The sequence below is a fragment of the Hyperoodon ampullatus genome (assembly GCF_949752795.1).
Source record: "Hyperoodon ampullatus genome assembly, chromosome: 4".
Taxonomy (NCBI): Eukaryota; Metazoa; Chordata; class Mammalia; order Artiodactyla; family Ziphiidae; genus Hyperoodon; species Hyperoodon ampullatus.
The window spans coordinates 14,326,683-14,346,662 of NC_136917.1; the positions used below are offsets into that span (position 1 = coordinate 14,326,683).

Genomic DNA, 19,980 nt, shown 5'->3' on the forward strand with positions numbered 1-19,980 from the left:
AATTAAAAATGAAGAGGACCCAACCCACAAGGTGATCTTGCATTCTCATGTCCTGCCCACTTCTGTTGTGCTCATGTATGCCAATATCTTAGAAAACTGCCAGTTTTGGTATCCGTTTTTCTCTGGGTATCTGCTTGTAACCCTCCTCTATCTTACTGCTCTGCACAACATTTTTGTTTCTTTCCTTTGGGACAATGAACCCAGGATGGGCAGGAAGTGCTTAGCATTACAGAGGTGTAGGAAAGTGCGATGGGGGTTTTGCCTATGGTGGGAATCTAGACTCACAAACCAGGCTGTGTGACAGGAAGCTAGGCAAGTGGTCACTCGGGTCCGTGAAGTCCTCGGCAAGCAGCGGCACGCACTCGGGTGAGGTGTGGTCATGTGTCCAGTGGCAGCTAATCCAGCCCCAAGTTGTTCTGGTTTCACAGGTCGAGTGGCTCCTAGCCTGGGGCCTTCGCTAAGAAGTAGAGAAGGCCTGAGGGCAGTGGTTCCCCACCTCAGGAAGGGCAGAGGTAAAGGTCCCCATGAGCTCAGATCCACCAGAAGCATTTCTTCTTCACCTTCTTGGTTTTCCGCCTTAAGTCCTGTTTCTCAGGGACTGAGGGCTCTGCTGGGGACTTTGGTGGGGGAGATGCCTCCTCAACTGGCTCTGCTTCCTCCAGACTCTGTAGAACCTCATGGAACCTGCCTTCCTGCTGCCGGAAATCATATTCTACACTGAAAAACACAAAGAGGAAGGAAGGAAAGTAAATTCAAATCAGCACATACTGATGTAGCATCACCAAGTGTCCAACTGACATGGAAAAACATGTGCTTTGAGGTCAGGTCCCAGATGCTTAGGTAGCTGCTTGGCTGTGTGACCTTGAGGAACTTGTGCCACCTCTCTGAAGCTCCAGTTTCTCATTGACTGAATTGGCATCTGTAATGCCTTACTCTTGGGCATGTTACTAAGTTTAAATGAAACACGTAACATGGCAGCCTAATAGTAGATGTCCAGTAAAAACGGCTCCAATCTCTCTCTCACATTTATTTAATGCTCCTAATTGTTCGTTCTTTTTACATACGTTTTATGCATGAAAACTGCCTCATTATAAAGTATTTAAGTAACACAGAGGATTATATGCTAAAACTAACAACTCAGTTTCCTTATCCATAAAATGGACATAAAAATGGCACCTATCTCAAAGGTTTTCTTTGGAATTAAGATGTATATTAATTGAGAGAATATAAATGAAGTACTTAGAGTGGTTCCTGGCATATAGTAAGCCATCTCAGAATGCCCAGTGACAAGGTACCATTTGGGGGCTTTATTAGTCACATGTGGCAATCGTGATTTGCCTTTTTGGTGGCACTTACTCCGATCCTGGGTCTCTGGGAGGTGACATGGGCATAGCAGACCAGGACAGTGTCCCTTTAATGACATCTCCTTTTCAGCCCTTGCTGGGTAGAAGGCTTTGGCCAGTCATGCCACATCACAAACCCACATGGGGTCTTTCCTCTGCCATATGAAACATTTCATTTTCCTCCTTGCTAAACAAGGAGGAGCACTGTTTTCATGACTCTGCATTTCCCCCACTTTCCATACTCCCAAGCTAGCTCCTCATCTTTGGGCCTTCTGAGAGTTCTAGTATGAAAGCAGGTAACAAACACAGCTATAAGCTTAAGAGCCTTCTTCCAAGCATCCTGGCACTGGCAACTCCTCTGTAAGTAAATCTCCTATGGAGGAAAGTGGACAATTAAGGGTGGAGGGAGCACATACACAGTCTGTAGGGACGTCTGCAGGATTCAGTCTTCCTGATCTGGCTCTCCAGGTTCTGAGAAGGCTGAGCCAGACTTACCAGATGGGCTGACCATTCCTGATGCCCACTGGCCTGATTCCCAAGCCCTCAAAGGTCAAGGGGAGCCTGAGCACCCACTGCACGCAGGCCAGAGCTTCTGCTCTCCCCAGCCTCTGACTCTCTCAACCCCTGAGAGCCCTGGTCCCCAACAGTGTCATGTTTACCTCACAGACCTGTGTACAGATGATACAATGGAGTCTGTACATTAATGACTCCAAAGCACACAAATAAAATAACAAAAAAAGGAATGGAGATTAGGAAATGCCCATTAAAGGAGAGTATTTAAATATGTCTTTATTGAGGAATGCTATGAAGTAAGCATAGATGTAAAGCTCTCCAAGACACATAGCTGAGAAGCAAAGCAAAGAGCAAGACATAATATATTAGTAGTAATAACATTAATGATGATAATAGTAACAGTAATAGGGGCTGAATAACCATGCTTAAGGAGCATCAGGGATGGGTGTCTGATTATTTTGTTTCTGTATTTTTGATATGCTTCCACCAGATTTTCTTCTCTTTGGCTTATATCCTTTCACTTTCTGTGCCCCCTGGTCTCCTCCACAGGGACATACTCCTGGCTGGGTGACTTATAATAATGGATGTAGTAATGCAGGCTATGTTTTTCTAGGCAAAGCTCCACGATTGATTAGGTGTGAGATCTTGGCAAAGTCACTTCTCATATTCAAGCCACAGTGTCCTTTTCTGCAGAATAAGCATGGTACCTACTCATAGGATCTCAATGAAGTATAAACAACAGAATGATGTACAACACTCAGCTCAGAGCCAGGCACCAACAAACACTGAATGATATTCAGCTAATCATTCAACAAACTAAATTTACTGAGTATGTCCCATGTTCCAGGCCCTATGTTAGGTGCTGGGGGCAGAGTGGTAAACAGACAGACAGACAGACATTATCCCTGGCCTCTTGGTGCTGGTAACCAGTGGCTCTGTGTCCTTAGTAAATGCTAGCCCATATCAAGAGCTACTAGAGATCTTCTAGCCAAAGCTTAGGATTTGCCAGATCAGTGAACAGAAGTATCCACTGAGGCTCCCACTTCCAGGATGTACTGCCCAGCACTGCACCCCTATTTGTCTCTGAGCCTGGGGTGGGTTTCTGTCACCACTACCTGCAACTCACTCTCCCCAACTGAAATTTAAGGAGATGGATTCAGAGACTGGGGAAGAGTTGTCTCCAGCAAACTCTCATTGCTTTAAGGAAGGAATTTAAAGCAGTGAGTTGCAAACTCTGATTCTTACCCTCTCTTACACTATTTCACAGATAGAGAACATCTACATTCATAGTTCTCCTAGCTCCTGAAATATCCCTGCCCTCCTTTCACCAGGCAGAAAAATAACCTTCATCCTAGAGCATCAGCTGGAGCCAAAGAAAGTAGGCACCCCTTACTCATTCTAGGAATTTCCTCAGCTTTCTGGTATTGGAAATTTCATCCATCCATCCATCCATCCATCCATCCATCCATCCAACTATCTATCCATTCATCCATCCATCCATCCAACTATCTATCCATTCACCCATCCATCCATCCATGCATCCAATCATCCATCCTATTATAGGCCTGATACTATGCTCAGTTACAGGGACATCACAGTGAGACAGACAGATGTGGATACTGCTTTTGGGGATCTTTCTTACCAGAGTGTGAGACAGATGATTAAACTAACAATTGCTTTAAAAATCTGCCTTGTTCGTATCTCAACTACCCCTACTTTCCAGCTCTTCATCCATATACCTCTACCAAATTATATGAACATACACACAAAAGAGCCTCCTTCTTCTCCTTATGTGTGATATTTCTCTGACTTCTTAATTCAGACAAACAACAACAAACCACCTGAGTCTGTCAAGACTCACAACAATGTCCTAACACCAATTAGAAAAAATAGTTCTTTGGGTGAGTCCAGATGTGTATAGAACCAGCAGGCCTGGAGACAGAAGGTAAAGTCTGGGACTTCCCTGGTGGTGCAGTGGTTAAGAATCCACCTGCCAATGCAGGAGACACGGGTTTGAGCCCTGGTCTGGGGCAATCCCATATGCCATGGAGCAACTAAGCCCGTGTGCCACAACTACTGAGCCTGGGCTCTAGAGCCTGCGAGCCACAACTACTGAGCCCGTGTGCTGCAACTACTGAAGCCCGGGCGCCTAGAGCCCATGCTCTGCAACAAGAGAAGCCACCACAATGAGAAGCCCACACACCACAACGAAGAGTAGCTCCCGCTCGCCGCAACTAGAGAAAGCGTGTGCGCAGCAACAAAGACCCAGTGCAGCCAAAAATTAAATAAATAAATAAATTTATTTAAAAAAAAAAAAAGAAGGTAAAGTCTGTCTTAGCTCACAATTTAAAGCACATTGTAGACAATACAGAAATAGCTCTCAAATGGAATACTCCTGGGTTTGAACCAAGGCTGTACCACTTACTGGCTGGGTGACCTTGGGTAAGTTGCTTCTCTTTCTGAGACCCAATTGAAAGTGGGGGTTATAAAGCTACTTCAATGGGTAGTTGTGCAGATGGGACACAATAACGGGAAATGTCCTTATGTAGGATGTGGTCTCTACCCACTCCACTAAGTCTCTTGTCTACCTATCTTAGGGACTGAATGCCTCACCTCCTCACCCATACCTTCAACTCTTCAGAAATTGTGTACCTTGCCAGAAACATTACTTTTCATCTCTCCCCACCATGTACATTCAGGGAAGAATATGCTCTTTATATTTCTATGGAAACACCACAGGCTTCCATTATAATCATTGGGACTTAGGGAACTCCCCATCCTCTTCTTGCCACTGCCCCCATTGGTCATGACAATTTAAAGAGGATTGAAAGTGACTTTCTTTTCAAGGCCAGGCAAATAACAGAGTACAGAGAAGCATCTGTGCTTTGGAAAGAAATTGATTAATTTTTTTTAGGCCAAAGCAATTTATTAGCATAAAGGAAAATTGTCACTTTTCTTCTTATCCATCCATTTGACAAACTACTGTTTAGTTTGGAAGGGAGGAGAAGGAGTGTATTTTGTTTTGGTAGCAGCTGCCTTATAAACGGGCAGGGGGCAGTGCCCTCTCTCATCTGTCTTTCATTTTGAGGCTGGGTCGAGAAGAGGAGATGCCCCTCAACTTCTTACTTAGCCAACCCACAGCACTTTCAGCAACGTCTTGAAAAGAGGGAATAAAATGCCTGCTTGAGAGAATTCAAGCAAACTCTTAGCAGAGGGTTGTTTGCAGATTCTGGGGATTGAATGCCTGCCTTGGGTTTGGTATCAAGGTAGAACACCAGTAACTTTTCCAACCTTCCCATCTCTCCTTCCTCTTAATCTGCCTGTCCTCCCACCCTTACCATCTTCTCCATTCATATCCACATGGATGAAGAGGAGTGCTGAATGCTTAGTTTGTACAGAGCTCTGGCTCACGGTGGGGTGGGAGTGGCACATGGTGGTCAAGAAATTGTTATAATACAGGATTCAGGCCTGGAGCCATTGAGATAGTTTGGAGCATTCAAGGTCTGCAAGGTTGGCCTTCTGAGGATGCACGGAATACCTGACACCTGGTTCAGGAGTGCCCAGTTCACTGTCTGGGGATCCTTAGAGCCTTTCCCAGCCAAGATGTCTGTGCATAGTGCCACTTTGCATTTAGAAAGTGAGCTGTGTGTAGACCAAGAATGGAAGAGAGCTTTCAGGTTTCCCTCTTGAGGGCACCTCACTAATCTAGCTGACAGATCAACGCTCCAGCCATCATGCTAGGTGAAAAACAGAAGGATGTTTTTCTAGGTAATTGGAAGTAGCTAGAAGCCTAAGTCATGGCTTATCTGGAAGAAGAAATAGTGAGAAGCAAAAAGTAGATAAATGCGTAAATACATAAGCAAACAACAGAGACAGATCCTGGATGCAGCATCTTGGCTGGGCAAACTGAAGTTGGGTGAGACACAAAGAGATAAAAGTTTATATAGAAACAAACAATAGAAACCTCTTACTTTTATATAGCACTTTCAGATTGCAGATACTCCAGATCTGCATTTTCATTTTATCTTCACAATAGCTCAGGAATCTAGGAAGGTTGTTATCTCTCCTTCAGCTGACAAGTGAGTTGGTGAAGGGAGTCACACCATAAGTTATGATCAGAATCTCAGCTTGCTTTCCTGACCTCTAGTCCTCTGTTTTTTCCTAAAAAGGGATCAGATGTTTTAGCCCAGGGCTTGGCTGTTACCAGGCTCTTACTCTAAGCAGAAAGAGATATAACAAAAGAGTATCTGGTTCATGTTAGGTGAGGGCATATGGTAATTTAAATGATGAAGAAGGAAGAGGAGGAGAATGACTCTCATTTATGTAATGAAATCTACATTCCAGACACTATACTACAAGTTTAGTAATTCTCACGTCTCATGTCATTCTCAGAGCCCCATGAGGTAGATATTATCTTCATTTCACAGATGAGGAAACTGAGGCAAGGCAAGGGGAGGTTAAATATTCTGCCAAGGGCACACACTAATAAGTGACAGAGCCAGGGTTTGAGCCTAGATTGTGTGGCTCCAAAGCTTGTACACGAAGATACACAGCATCGAAAGAACAGCAGTCTTCAACCTGTGTGAGATCCTGGTCACCAGATGAGCGTGGGGAGGGGCTGGTGACCAAGGCCTAGTGCACCTAAGTGAACTTGAAGCCCGCTGTGGAACCAGACCCAACCTGGGCTGGGCTGCATGCACGACCCTTTGTGACCCAGCTGACCAGCCCGCCCTGCCATAGTGTTTCCAGATTGCAGGGACATTCTGACAGGGAGGCCGCGTACCAGAGAAGACACACACCCCACAGGAGGCAGCTTAGCTAAGGTAGTATCTGGGCGGTACAATTTTGGGTCTGGTGTCAGTTGGTTAGGTCCGCAGGGGCCCTTTGCTCTTCCTTCTCAGCAAGCGGGTCTTGTTCTTTTATCAAGAGATGAGTCGTAAACCATACACCCCAAGCAGGTTGGCTGAGAAACTAATGATCCATGGCATCTCCCTGAAGACAAAACCACTTCCAAGTCCCTCTCCACCTCTTCATCTCTGTTAGAGTGTTTCTGTGGCCCCTCTTGCCACGGAACTCAGGTGCAACACAGATTTATTGACCTCCAGCAACTTTTGTTTTAGAAGAATTAGCTGTAAGAATCAATGGAATCAGCACGGGTAGTTGGCTTCCTGTCTACCTGAATAAATCACACCACTTTGGAAAGTGTCTCTGGGGAAGAATCACAGTCTGGGAAAGTAGGAACCTTAGTTAGTGTTTTTCCCCAGTCTGGAAGGGATATTGTTCCTAAAACTTTCTCCTAATGACCAGTTTGCTCATTATTTATAGGGTACAATTTTAAGCTTCACAACTCACAGCCATTTCAAGCTGGCAAGTGCACCCCTTCTTGGGCAACCGTCTGCTGACGAGTCCTCAGAGAATTGCACGTTCTCTTCTAGGCACATAAATAAGCAGAGCCACGCTGCAGAAACCTCACTGCTGATCGCTATCTGTGAGAGAGGTCTGCGCTCTGGGTTCTGTGGCTCTGTGTTGAGAATGTCTTCACATTAAGTCCTTAGAAAGAGAAGGCCATCCCAGAGAACTTTAACACAGATATTCACTGATTGTGCAAGGTCAGAAAGTAAGAGGGAAAGGAACAAGAAGGTCTCCTGAAAGCAGGACTGGTTTAAGCCCTAGCTCTGTTGGATCTTGGACAAGTCACATAGCTTCTCTGAGTCTCAGTTTCCTCATCTGTAAAATGGGAATAATAATCATACCCATATTTTAGGGTTTTGGGGAGTCTGAAAAGAGATGATACATGTACAGTGTTTAGCAAAATTCCTGGCACAGTGCCTGGTTCAACAAATGGTAATGATTGTTGCATTAACTTGACAGAAAAATAACGATTGGGTCATTTTGTGGTCAGCTGTGGCCCTCATGCCAGCAGCCATCCATTTGTTATTCCTGTGAAATTCTCAACTTTCTTGATCTTATATTTATGGCATGTTTCAACCTCTTTAGCTATTAATGCATTAAAATAGGTTTCATTTTTATTGCAGATAAATTGCTGATGCTGTAAATCCTACTTCTTTCCACTTACACTCGAGGGAAAAGAAGAAAGGGATAAGCATACTGAGAGAAACAGGGACTAGTGGCAAATATCTTGGGGATCAAACTGTCGAGGCTCAGAGGGGTTTCCACATGTACCCCAAACTTTATGTCTGTTTCCAAAAGAGAGCTTGAGCTATGTTTGGTGGTAGTTGTTTGGGGGATGCTGGGTAGTATTTCCATTAACATTCACGTTCCTGCATTTGAAATGAATGCTGCTCAGTCCATACTACAATGGGATGAGAGCTGCAAAGGCATCTGTGATTACTAGAAAGGACAGACATGCTGTGTGCTTTATAATTACTCCTCAGTGTGGAATTCATTGCTGGCCAGAGAGAGGACCGTGGCTGGAAGACGAGGCTCTGACAATTCACTTGGCTCCATGCTGGGAGGGCATCTTAAGCAAACGAAAGGAACATACTAAATAATTTATGTGGAAAGTTGGTTGCTGAATTCACAAGCCTGGGCGCATATTGCATTTCTAGTAAAATGCCTTTTTCTCTGGTTAAGTAATAGCTTTAAGTGGCAAGCAAGACCAAGACCCAGTGGCCAAATGACTTAACCATAGAAGGAAACTCTAGAAGGCTCTCAGCGCCTCTGACTGCATGACCCCAGGTAAATCACGTTGCTTTCCTTGGTTAGACGAAGGCCTGGCTTTTCTCCGACAGGGCACACAGCTGTACAGCTTTGGCCTGTGTTCCAGAGAGACTCCTTATGAGAAGTTCTGAATATTAAAACAATGAGGGGGCGACACCAAGAACAGGGATGCTGGTCGCCGGGTACAAAGGACGGCACTTGCAGCAAATCTCCTTCTGCATTATCCTTAACTTCTTCTCTGTCTTGCTCAGAGGAGTTGTAACAGTGGAGGAATCAATAATGATAAAAAAAAAAAAAAAAGCAGTCTATGGAGTTAGAGGAAATGAGAGGAAAGTGGTGGAGGATTCTGGTGTTCAGCATCACGCATGTTCCCTGATTCTGGAGCCTGTGGTGACCACACCCTCTCCTGAAGCGGGGTGGGCGGTCCTGGGCAGCACTTTGCATGGCCACCCTGTCAGGTGTTTGTAACTGCTCCTCCAGGACTCACCAGAGGGCAGTTCCTAGCATTTGGGCCCTTGGCCTGGGAGCAGAATTGGGCTCTAACCGGTCTGAACCTTAATTGGAGGAGGAAGCTCAGCAAGGATTGCCATTCCGTTCCTGATCTCAGATGAGGACCAAGGAGCTGGGTAATGTGGGAGGGAGGAGAGGCTACAAATGAATCCCCTGAGTAATGCATAATGAAAGCCTGGGCGCCCACGTGGACCAGCAGAAGCTCATTTTCTCTTCTCATTGGAAATAGGAGGCATCAAAAATACCCTTAGTCTATGAGGAAGGCTCCCCCCCCACCCAATCCTCTTCCCTTCCCTTTCCCTTGCGTCCACTCTCACCTGCACCTCCTAGTTAGGTCTAAACCTGACCACCTAACCCTGTAATTGAAGCCAAGCAGAAAGGTAAATCATCTTTCCAATGATGCGTTTAAAACAAAAGCTACTTTCTGGCTATTTTATTAGCAAGAGCTTTCTATGTCACAAAAGTTTCTAATAAATCAACCGGAAACCTCCTCCTTTCAAGACCCTAATTTTACCTAGCTGAATGTTTCTCAAGCTTCACTGGGATCAGGCTTTCCCAGGAAACTGGCTGTACCTGTGGATTCCCATCCTTCACCCCACCCCTCTGGTCCAGCAGGTTTGGGGAGTGAAGGCCAGCAACCAGTATTTACAGATAGCCAGGAGACTCTGATGCACATGGCCCAGGATCACATTTTTAGAACACTGTTTAGGTCCTGCATCTTAAACACAAGCCCTCACGATGCCCTTAGATTATGAGAACTCAGCCATACAACATTCTGCTGAGCCCTGATACCCCTCAAGCAGGTCTGTCCTCTGAAGGCAGCATGCTGTAGAATCTGGCCAACAGGAAGGGAGGACTAAGTTCCAATCTCGACATTTCCACTTATTAGTTTCAGAATAATTGTGCAAGTGCCTCTCTCTCTCTCAGTCTCAATTGTCTAATCTGAATAGTGTGCAAGTCCCTGAACCTCAGTTATCTCACCTGTAAAATGGGAGTATTTTTATCTATCTCACATGGTTGTGGGGATTAGATACGAAAATAAAAGGCATTTATAATGACCAGTAATAATAGACACTCAAGAAGTGGTAGCTCTCTTCTTATTTCTTTTCCCTAATCTTCATCCCAACAGATCTCTGTCTTCCCCTAGCTGTCATAGTTGCAAAGATCATCAAAGTCAGGTTAACAGACCTCCAATTAGATGTGAATAGTTTACGAATTATAAGGGTTTAATCCAGGCATATTAGTTTCCTATTACTACTGAAACAAATTACCACAAATTTAGTGGTTTAAAACAAGACAGATTTTACTCTTAGAGTCCAGAGATCAGAAGTCCTCCAGAACTGTAAATCAAGGTGTCAGCAGAACTGTGTTCCTTCTGGAGGTTCGAGGAGAGACTGTGTCCCTTGCCTTTTCCAGCTTTTAGAGGCTGCCTACCTTCTTTAGCTTGTGACCACATCACTTCTACCTCTGCTTCTGTTGTCACATCTTCTCTGCCTCTGCCTCTCCTGCCTTCATCTTTCCCTTGTAAGGATCCTTATGATTATGTTAGGCTCACCTGGACAATCCAGGCTACTTACCTTGTCCTCAGATCCTTAACCTAATCACACCTTCAGTGTCCCTTTTACCAAGTACGGTAACATATTCACAGGGTCCAGGAATTAGAATGTGGGCATCTTTTGTGGACATTATTCTGCCTACTACACTGGGTTTTGATGCTTTACCAAGAGAACCTGCCGATCTAATGCCTTAATTCCCTCTTCCATAGAGATCATCGGTGCAGTTCAGACACTGTAGAAGGGAGATATTTTAGCCTGGAGGGAGTTTTCAGTTTTCCACAAATCAAACGGCCTTTCCTACCACAGCCAGTGCAGAAGTACTGGGCAATAATGTTGGATGGCCATGATGAACGAAGATCTCAATGTCCTGTGAAATTGCAACAAGCTTTCTGAGTCATCGAAGGAAGATTTGATTAGGTTTCATCTTGTAGTGTTCCAGGTGTTTGAAAATTGACAGTCCATATACTACATATAGTCATTTGATTTAGTTCCAAAAGATCTTCTGAGGACCTGCTTCACAGAAGCCTTCCTTCCCTAATAAGAACATTTGATTAATTAAGGCCTTCCGTTTCCCCACCCAAGGGTAGGGGCACACACAAATAGTCACACTGACTTGACTTTGGGACATCTGAAGAGCTGTCTAAAGCCCACCACTGTTTTTCATCCCTCCCCTAGTCAGTATAGCCATTCCCTTCCTTGACAAGATTCTGCTGAGCACCACGTATGTGTTAGACACTGGCCCACGACTTTGAGATACTAGCCATCTGCTGAAGGAAAGAAGCTCATAAACACTGCATTACAATGCAATAGGATAAATGGTATAGTCGAGGAATGTGTGTGCCAGGGGGGTCCTTCTTTGGAAGGAGTGTAAGGCTATTCAGAGGAAGTGACTTTTAAGCTTCAAGACTAGGAGTTTTCCAGACAAAGCAGGGCAGAAAAGGCATTTCAGGAAATAAGGAAACATGCATGAGAGAACACACAGTATACGAAGCCAGCTGAGTAGTTCCCTGTGTCTGGGGAGAAATAGGAGACCCAGCAGGTAAGAAGGTTAGTATCATGTTCAAAGGGCTTTGAAAAATTAGCTAAAGGAAACAACAGGAACTGGAACAAAATTGTTTAGCAGGGGAGTGACATGATCAGATTCTTCTTTTCAGGTAATTTAGCAATCTGTGTGGAGGATTACGTGGGACAGGGCAAAAGGTACCTATGGCAAAAAGGCCAGCTGACGTTTAAGTGACCAATGATGAGAGCCTTTATGGACCAGAGAGAGAGGGTAGAATCAGTAGCCAATTTGATGTGTGTTGTAAAGGAGAGGAGCGAGGCACTATGGGGTCTATAGTTTCTTTATGGAACTGTGGTTAACGGTGTTGAGCAAAATAAGAAACATAGGAAAAGAACTTTGTGGAGGAAAATAAGAAGTGGGTTCTGGTATATGGTGAATTTGAGAATCTGAGGTACCTTTGAGATATCAAGATAGAAATAGAAAGATCTGTAGGTAGTGTGTGTGTGTGTGTGTGTGTGTATATATATATATGTATATATATATATATATATATATATATATATATATATATATATAGGGGGAGAGAGAGAGAGAGGGAACTCATAAAAAAGATAGGGGAAGCTGATGTCACAGAAATTAAAATTAAAATCCATGAGTGCAGTTGAAGTCATGAACAGAGGCTAAGGATGAGAAGAGGAGACAGCCTGTCCAGATAGACCCCTGATCAAGCAAGTGCCCTTCTGTTGTTCTCTCCTCTCTAGCACCTTTCAAATTTTACATGGCCAGCCTCTCCCTTCACCCACTGAAAATGGTAAGTTTGCTGCTTGCTCTTTATTTCCATTTTCTAAGAAACACACTTGGATGATAGAAGACATTTTTTTTTTCTGAGAAAGACTTCCCATTCTTTTCCCTTAAAACATTTGAGGCATTTTACAACTTAAACCAGGCAGATTTTTTTTTCCTGGGAGCTACATCCATAAAATAAATGAATGATTGGTGTAGTCAAAGATCTTCAAAGAGGTTCTGTGGTTATTTTTAGAGTGAACGTGAAGACGAAGTGCAGGCAGATGTGGCTGGAGGAGCAGAGAACGGGGTGAGGGAAGGAGGAGAGATATGGCTTGGAGAGACCTCCTGTCCTTGAGAAGAGGAAAGGGAGCTGGTTCCTTAAGGCACAGTTTCCAAAACTGCAGTCATTCATTCACCACCTTCATGGTTTTTGTGAAACTCCCCATACCACACGCACAATAATTTTTTTCTCTCTAGATAAATTCACTTTTTAGACTTAAAAACATGGGAATGTGGATTGGTACAGCCACTATGGAGAACAGTATGGAGGTTCCTTAAAAAACTAAAAATAGAACTACCATATAACCCAGCAATCCCACTACTGGGCATATACCCTGAGAAAACCATAATTCAAAAAGAGTCATGTACCAAAATGTTCATTGCAGCTCTATTTACAATAGCCCAGAGATGGAAACAACCTAAGTGTCCATCATCGGATGAATGGATAAAGAAGATGTGGCACATATATACAATGGAATATTATGCAGCCATAAAAAGAAATGAAATTGAGCTATTTGTAATGAGGTGGATGGACCTAGAGTCTGTCCTACAGAGTGAAGTAAGTCAGAAAGAGAAAGACAAATACCGTATGCCAACACATATATATGGAATTTAAGAAAAAAATGTCATGAAGAACCTAGGGGCAAGATGGGAATAAAGACACAGACCTACTAGAGAATGGACTTGAGGATATGGGGAGGGGGAAGGGTAAGCTGTGACAAAGCGAGAGAGTGGCATGGACATATATACACTACCAAATGTAAAATAGATAGCTAGTGGGAAGCAGCCACATAGCACAGGGAGATCAGCTTGGTGCTTTGTGACCACCTAGAGGGGTGGGATAGGGAGGGTGGGAGGGAGGGAGACGCAAGAGGGAAGAGATATGGGAACATATGTATATGTATAACTGATTCACTTTGTTATAAAGCAGAAACTAACACACCATTGTAAAGCAATTATACTCCAATAAAGATGTAAAAACAAAACAAAACAGGCAATATACCTTTTGAAAATGGAAACCTGCATAACAGTGAGTAGGTAGGGGGACTAGTTTTAAAAGTTAAAATCTTCCATAAAGAATTAGAAATGATTACATTCTGGCTGCGTACTCTTGCTTGCCCATAGCTATGAACATGAAACATGCTCACTCTTGGCAAAGAAGTGTGATAAGTAAGCATTAGAAAGGTTTTGAAGACATTCTAGCACCAAACTCAGATTTTTCCCTCTGGGTAAATTAGAAGAATTGAAATGAATTTGAAAAGAGAACAACCTTCTCACTAGGTAATTCAGTGCTATTTAATCTAAGGTACCACAGGAGGCATGAGTAGCTTGTCCTAGGATTAATGCTAAGGAGAGGTGAGGAGAGTGTTTGGGGTCTAAACAGCCTGGAACCAGCTTGAGTCATAGAGCCAATCCCCACACCCTTCCCTTGGAGCCCACAGCAGTCAAAACTCCAAGGAGTTCATTCTTCCTGGTGTACTCCTGAGAATACATGGAATCTTTGGGCATCAGTTTTGGTGCTGTTCTCCTTGGTGAGGTAGGATCTATCAAAGTGATCCATGGTAAGAAGAATGCCAGTGAGGCTTTGAGGAGCAGTGGGCAGAAGGCTTCTCTTAGAGCAGAGAGAATGAGTCGGATAGAACCAGTGACCTCACGTGTCTTGATGGAAGCAAGTAGCATAGCCATAGGCTTCGGCTGATGGGGCCACTTAGAAAACCTTATGGATTGCTAACTTAGCAGCAACATCTCCAGAGAAGAAGACCCGTCAGGCAATCCATCACGCATCCATGTGCTTTATGTTCAGTGACATGCACTGGGTCCATCCATCATCAGGGAGAGACTGCAGCTTAACAAGGCCTGAGGATGAGTATTTCACATCATTTATTTATTAGTTTGCAAGATCTGACTTTCCAGGATACCACACAGGGTTTGAAGTCATTTGAAATGTTGAAAAAAAAAAAATGACAACTCTTATCTTCCCACTGCTACTGTGATGGAGATGTTGTTCTGATCTCTTTGCTTTCATCAAACTAATTGCCTGTTCCTTCACAATGGCTTAGATACAACGATATAGATACTGTCTGGGAGAACAGTCTGGCTTTGAATGGTAATGAGGGATAGATGCATGCAATAGCTGCTTTTCTTGGAAAACTGGAAAGGGATGTGTGGATAAAGGTTTGCCAGCGCATCCAGGGGTAAATTTAGAATGTTTGCTTGGGATATTTGAAGTAAGTACTAGAAAAATGCAAACATTCTCAGACTTGTTGGAAGGTTGTAGTTTAGCCAAATATTACTATTTTTAACTCAGCCTAGAACATCAGAATGTCAGAACTGAAAGGGACCATAGGGACCATCTAATTAAAGGCCCTCATGCTTCAGATGAGGAAACTCAGAGGCCAGAAACGATTTGCCGAAGGCCAGGTCAAGAAACTCATAGTAGATGGGAAAATAACCATTTGTCCTTTTCGCTTACATAAGCTAAATAAAAAGTCATCTGAAGGTAATAGAAAATACATCATCTGGCTGCTGAAAAAGAGACTTTTCAAAATTTACATGGAAGTTAGTTAAAAATAATTATTTTTGTTTATGAGGAAAAGTTTTTGCCCTCCCTAACAGTCTAGACATTTAATGATTTTTGTCCTCCTGGTGATTAGGAAATTTGCTTAAGATGGGGAATATGAAAAAAGAAGGAGAAAAAGGTAAGCAATTGATGAGACTCCCTAATTTTTCTTTCCAATGCACAAGCCTTTTCCAGAGCCCCCTTTTAAGAGGGGATATTTAATGCCAGGGTAAAGGGCATTTTTTTTTTTTGTGAGAGGTCCTGAAGCTCCTGTTATTGTTATTGGTGAAAAAACTTTGTGGTCCTTTAGCTCTTAGGTATAAAGTGTTGACAGTTTCCATGAGAAAATACCCAAGGCCTCACCTAAGGGTAGGGGCCCCCTGACTACCAGGCCCCCATCCCTTGCCAGGATGAAACCTCAGGATTCTGCTGGAAGGAATGAGACATTTTAAAAAGAAGACACAGGCAACCCAGTTGGGCTTCAGTTTGCTCAGGCCCTAGCTGCCTTTCTCCTCAGAGAGAGAAAATAATAGAGAAAACCAAACCATACACTTTTGTTAAACAAAGTTAGATTCCATCAACTGAAATGACTGCTTTTGACCACTTTTCCACTGTGCCACCGAAAGTAGACTTGCAGCTAAAGGGGCGTTGATTTTTCCAGTAATAACAGGAATAAGCTCTTGGATTTGTACAGAAATTTACTGATACAGAAGGCATTCAGATATATTTTCTCATTTGTTCCTAATGGCAACTCTCAAGAGGGATAATTGTTCCCACTCTACAGATGAGGAAGCTGAGCTCCAGACAAGTAAGCAGGCGTAGACTTGGGGATTTTGACTCCAAGTTTAGTGCTCTTCCAACTGTATGCTGTTTCCCTTCTATTACTTATAAAAATTCACTCTATTGCAGCAATCTTACCCCTGCTGGAAAGCAACAATGTACTTAGAAATGAATACACAGTTGCTTAGCACAGTTCTTGACATATAGTAATTGTCGGCATGTGATAGCTACTGTGGAGGAAGAGGCTGTGTGGTGCCACAATCCAGATCATAGGGCTTGGGATCAGAAGGATCTGGATTTGAGTCCCAAGACTCTGAATATTTGGTTGAAGAGCCCCCTCTGCTCTCTGAAAATGCTTCCTGGGAGTGGAGCCAAATGGCTGAACTTCTCTGAGGACGTTAATGCCTACCTCACGAGGTATACTGTGAAACGAGATGCAAACAGGCATGCAGAGCTTAGCAAGGCGCCTGTACTCAGTATTCAGTAAGTGGAGGGATGGTGATCTCAAGAGGATTTGCTCATAGACCTTATTGTGAGGAAACAAAGCAATGCCTGCCTTGGAATCAGATGTTAACATTTCATAGTTCAACACCTTGCTTTTTAAGTCTCAGGTATTCAAAGGCCTCCTGTCTTTGCCCCTCTCTTGAATTTCTGTGCCTAAGAGAGCTTACAAGAATGTTCTGTGGACCCTGCAACTTCCGTGCTCTAAAGAGCAGGCCTCGGTTGTGGCCAGGTACCTGTATATGATGCACGCTGTGTTCTGGCAGGTACTGCAGTTGTTGAGATCTTGGCCAGTTCGATAAAAGTTGCGCCTGCAAGATAGAGCATTTGCTAGATAAATCTATGGGCAAAATCCCCCTGGGATGCACGCATTCTACAGACTCATTCCCTGCAGCACAGCATTGCCCCTCTCACGAGTACCAAAGCCTGAAGTTGCATGGCCATTACAGACACGGAAACAAGAAACCCCTGTTGATAGAACCTCACATTTCTAGAGTGCTTTATAAATGTTTAAGCACTTTGACATCTATGTTTTCTTCATGCTGACAATAACCCTATGAGATGAGCCAGTTATTCTTACCCCCCGCATGATAGATGGGGAAACCGAGAGACTTTGCCAATGAGTAGAGGAAGATGATTAAAACTCCACATCCCTTAGTTCAGTGCATTTCTCTCTGTATCATCACAGTGCTTCTCTCTTATAAGGCAGTGTTGATTCTGATCCATATCAGCAAAGGCCAGTTAATTACTTCTTCCCTCTCCTACCCTTTTGTTGATTAGCTTTGGCCATTCCTTCTTCTCAGTCTTCAGAGAGCACTGTTTCAAGGAAAGAACAACCCACACCTAAACAAATAACTGCCTTCCCCTCCCCAGACCGATGCTGAGTCATCCAGGAAAGCATTTTGTGACTTTTTTCTCTTTGCAAAATTGTGATCTCATTTCAGTTTCCATTTAGCTGGTCCATGATGGACTGGCCCAAGCCTTCAAAGTGGTCAGTGGTGGGGAAGGTCAACAGTAAGCTTAGTGGCCACCTCAAGTTCTCTGTGACAAACCTATAAATAACTAAAATACTGTGCAAATGCAGTCACTTGCTTCAAGGATGGGGGTGGGGGAAGTACCTACATGCTATCATTTTCCCCCATCATTTATCAACTGGACTCACATCTTAAGAAAAAGCACTTTTTACTCTGCTGCTTCATTGCCCCCTTTCTATTGACATCTGGAAACAAACACACATCACCGTGGAAATCCACCAAAGCCTACAACCAGGCGAAACCCAGTCAGAACAAAGGGGGACCATTGCTTACAATTTGGGGGAACAACAGAATCTCAAACATTTTGGAGACATTTTACTAACGGAAACCAGTGCTCTCTCTCTGCCCCTATCCTGGCAAGTGACTTAACCCAATAAAAAAAAAAATCCACCTTACCCTTCTGTGAGAGCTCGAGCCTTCTCCAAGTCTTGAATTACATTCAAAAGGACTTTAATTTTCTCTTGGTTTGAGTGCAGAGATTCCTCCACGGATTGCAGCCTGCCCTGGAGGTCGCAGAACTCACCCTGTGCCGGGTGAATTGGATTAAGCGTACCCATCTCCGTGGTGCCCTGCTGTTTGGTCTCTCTCCTTGGAAGAGAGGATGGGAGGTGATCGCTTTCTGGACAGTTTGGAAACGCTGGGATGTGTGACTGGAAGGGGTTCTTTGCCGTCTGCTCCTGACACACAGGGGCAGATTTTGACTCACTGTTAGTTTTGAGTGACTGCAGATCCTGGTGATTGTTCCTCGATGAAGCACAATCTGAAGCTCCCCCTGGCTGGGCTGGCTGGCTGTGGGAGCCTGGCGAAGGGGAGCTGTGAGTCTGTGGATGGGAGGGAACACATGTTTCCTTTGACTGAGATGACAATGGGCCAAGGTCTTTGTCATCAGAGTTATCTTTGGGCAAAAGCATTTCAGGTTTAAGTTTCCCTGTGCCGGGCATGTGGTTGGCACCGCTGGTGGCATTTAAGCAGGAGAGGGGTCTTTCTGAATCTGATGGTGGCACTCTTCTCCCATCACCTGGACACATGTCAACCAAGGTGGGTATGGAGTTGCTAATCTCAGCAGACCTGTCTGGGCTGAAAGTGGACTCTCTACCTGCCCAGGTAGGGCTGTGATAAATATCATCTGGGACCTGAATGGCAGCTGTTGCTTTCTCTGAGGCCCTCCATGTCCCTGCTTCCAAGCATATGCTCACAGGCCCATTGCTTTGCACCTTGGACATTCTAGGGAGAAATGGGTGGGACACCTTGACCCTTTGAGGCCCATCTTCAAGATGCCGAGACAGCCTTAAGTAGGCAAGGTCAGAGGACACAATGTCCTGTTCAGAGAGATTGCCATTCACCTGGATGGCACTTTGGGATGCTGTCTGAATTTCCACCAGGGACTTGCTAGCTGTGAGTCTCTTCCTTTTGAAAACTGGGAAATGCTTCCTGAGACTGGGGGAGGTTTGGATGGCGATGTGCCGAAAGCCCCCTGCCTCCTGGGACCTGGGGAAGGAGAGTGAGTAGGTGGGGAGGTGATGGTGCCCGGAGGCCTGAGTCTTGCCCATTACAGCCGGGTCCTCAGAAGTTTGGATGTCAACCTCAGATGGGGCAGGTGGAGTCTTACTGGCGCCATCTTCCTTAAATCGTACCTGCTGAGATTTGCTCCTGCGGTGGTGAGGTTGCTTCACAAGCTCCACCGACTCTAGACTGTTACGCTTCAGAAGCACAGGCCTCACTTTCATACTTTGCTGGGCCATTGAGCCTCAGTTGAAAGGATTGGGACCATACACTTCTCCTGGGCACATTTCCTTAGGTCTTTGGAGCAGCATCTAATGACAGCATCTCAGACACAGAGGTCTGCCAGCCAGGATGGAGTGGTCCTCTCCTCTGAGTATGGGCAGCTCTGTTGGCCATTCCCAGCCAGTAGGTTTTATTGGGGGGGCTCTCCGTAATGCTTCCCCTGCAGTTAAAATATTATTCCATTGCAGTGGTAATTGCCACTTAGGTAAACAAGGAGTTAGGCTAATTATTAAACCTGATCTACCACGAGAGCTGGTGGGCTGTTTATCAAGGGAGGCTGGCAGGCAGTTCTGATCCTGGAAGAAGGTTGCTGTCTTGAACAAAAAGACAATGAAAGTACCATTTAGGGGATAGCGCCAGACTGCCAACATGTGAATTCCAAAAGAAACCTGCTACGTCTGGAACATACGGCTTCCTTTCTGGGAGCGTCAATTTGCAGTGTAAAACTACAGGGAACTTAAACACATCTTTCCATTTCATATAAACAGGCAGAGAAATAAATGACCTGGGGCTTGGCTTCTTTGATGATACATGATGCTCCTAAGGGAACATCCCCATTTACGTCAATCACATATTCTTCCTTTGGAGCCATTGTTTTCTTTCATGCTGTTTCCCTTTTCTTCAGTGAGGGAAACTTATCTGCCTAAAT

At 44.3% G+C, this 19,980-nt stretch overlaps 2 protein-coding genes across 2 annotated transcripts in view; one reads left to right on the forward strand and one right to left on the reverse strand.

Annotated features, from left to right (window-relative positions):
• DOCK2 (dedicator of cytokinesis 2) overlaps window positions 1–19,980 on the forward strand; it is a gene marked incomplete at both ends in the record, with an annotated part of 408,698 nt that overhangs the window by 189,740 nt on the left and 198,978 nt on the right. The window lies entirely within an intron of this gene.
• Window positions 531–19,288, reverse strand: INSYN2B (inhibitory synaptic factor family member 2B; the record flags this gene model as incomplete). Its single annotated transcript, XM_079702107.1, has 3 exons — window positions 531–717; window positions 16,749–16,823; window positions 17,943–19,288. The coding sequence occupies 3 exons, from the start codon at window positions 19,286–19,288 to the stop codon at window positions 531–533; spliced, it is 1,608 nt and encodes a 535-aa protein (XP_079558233.1).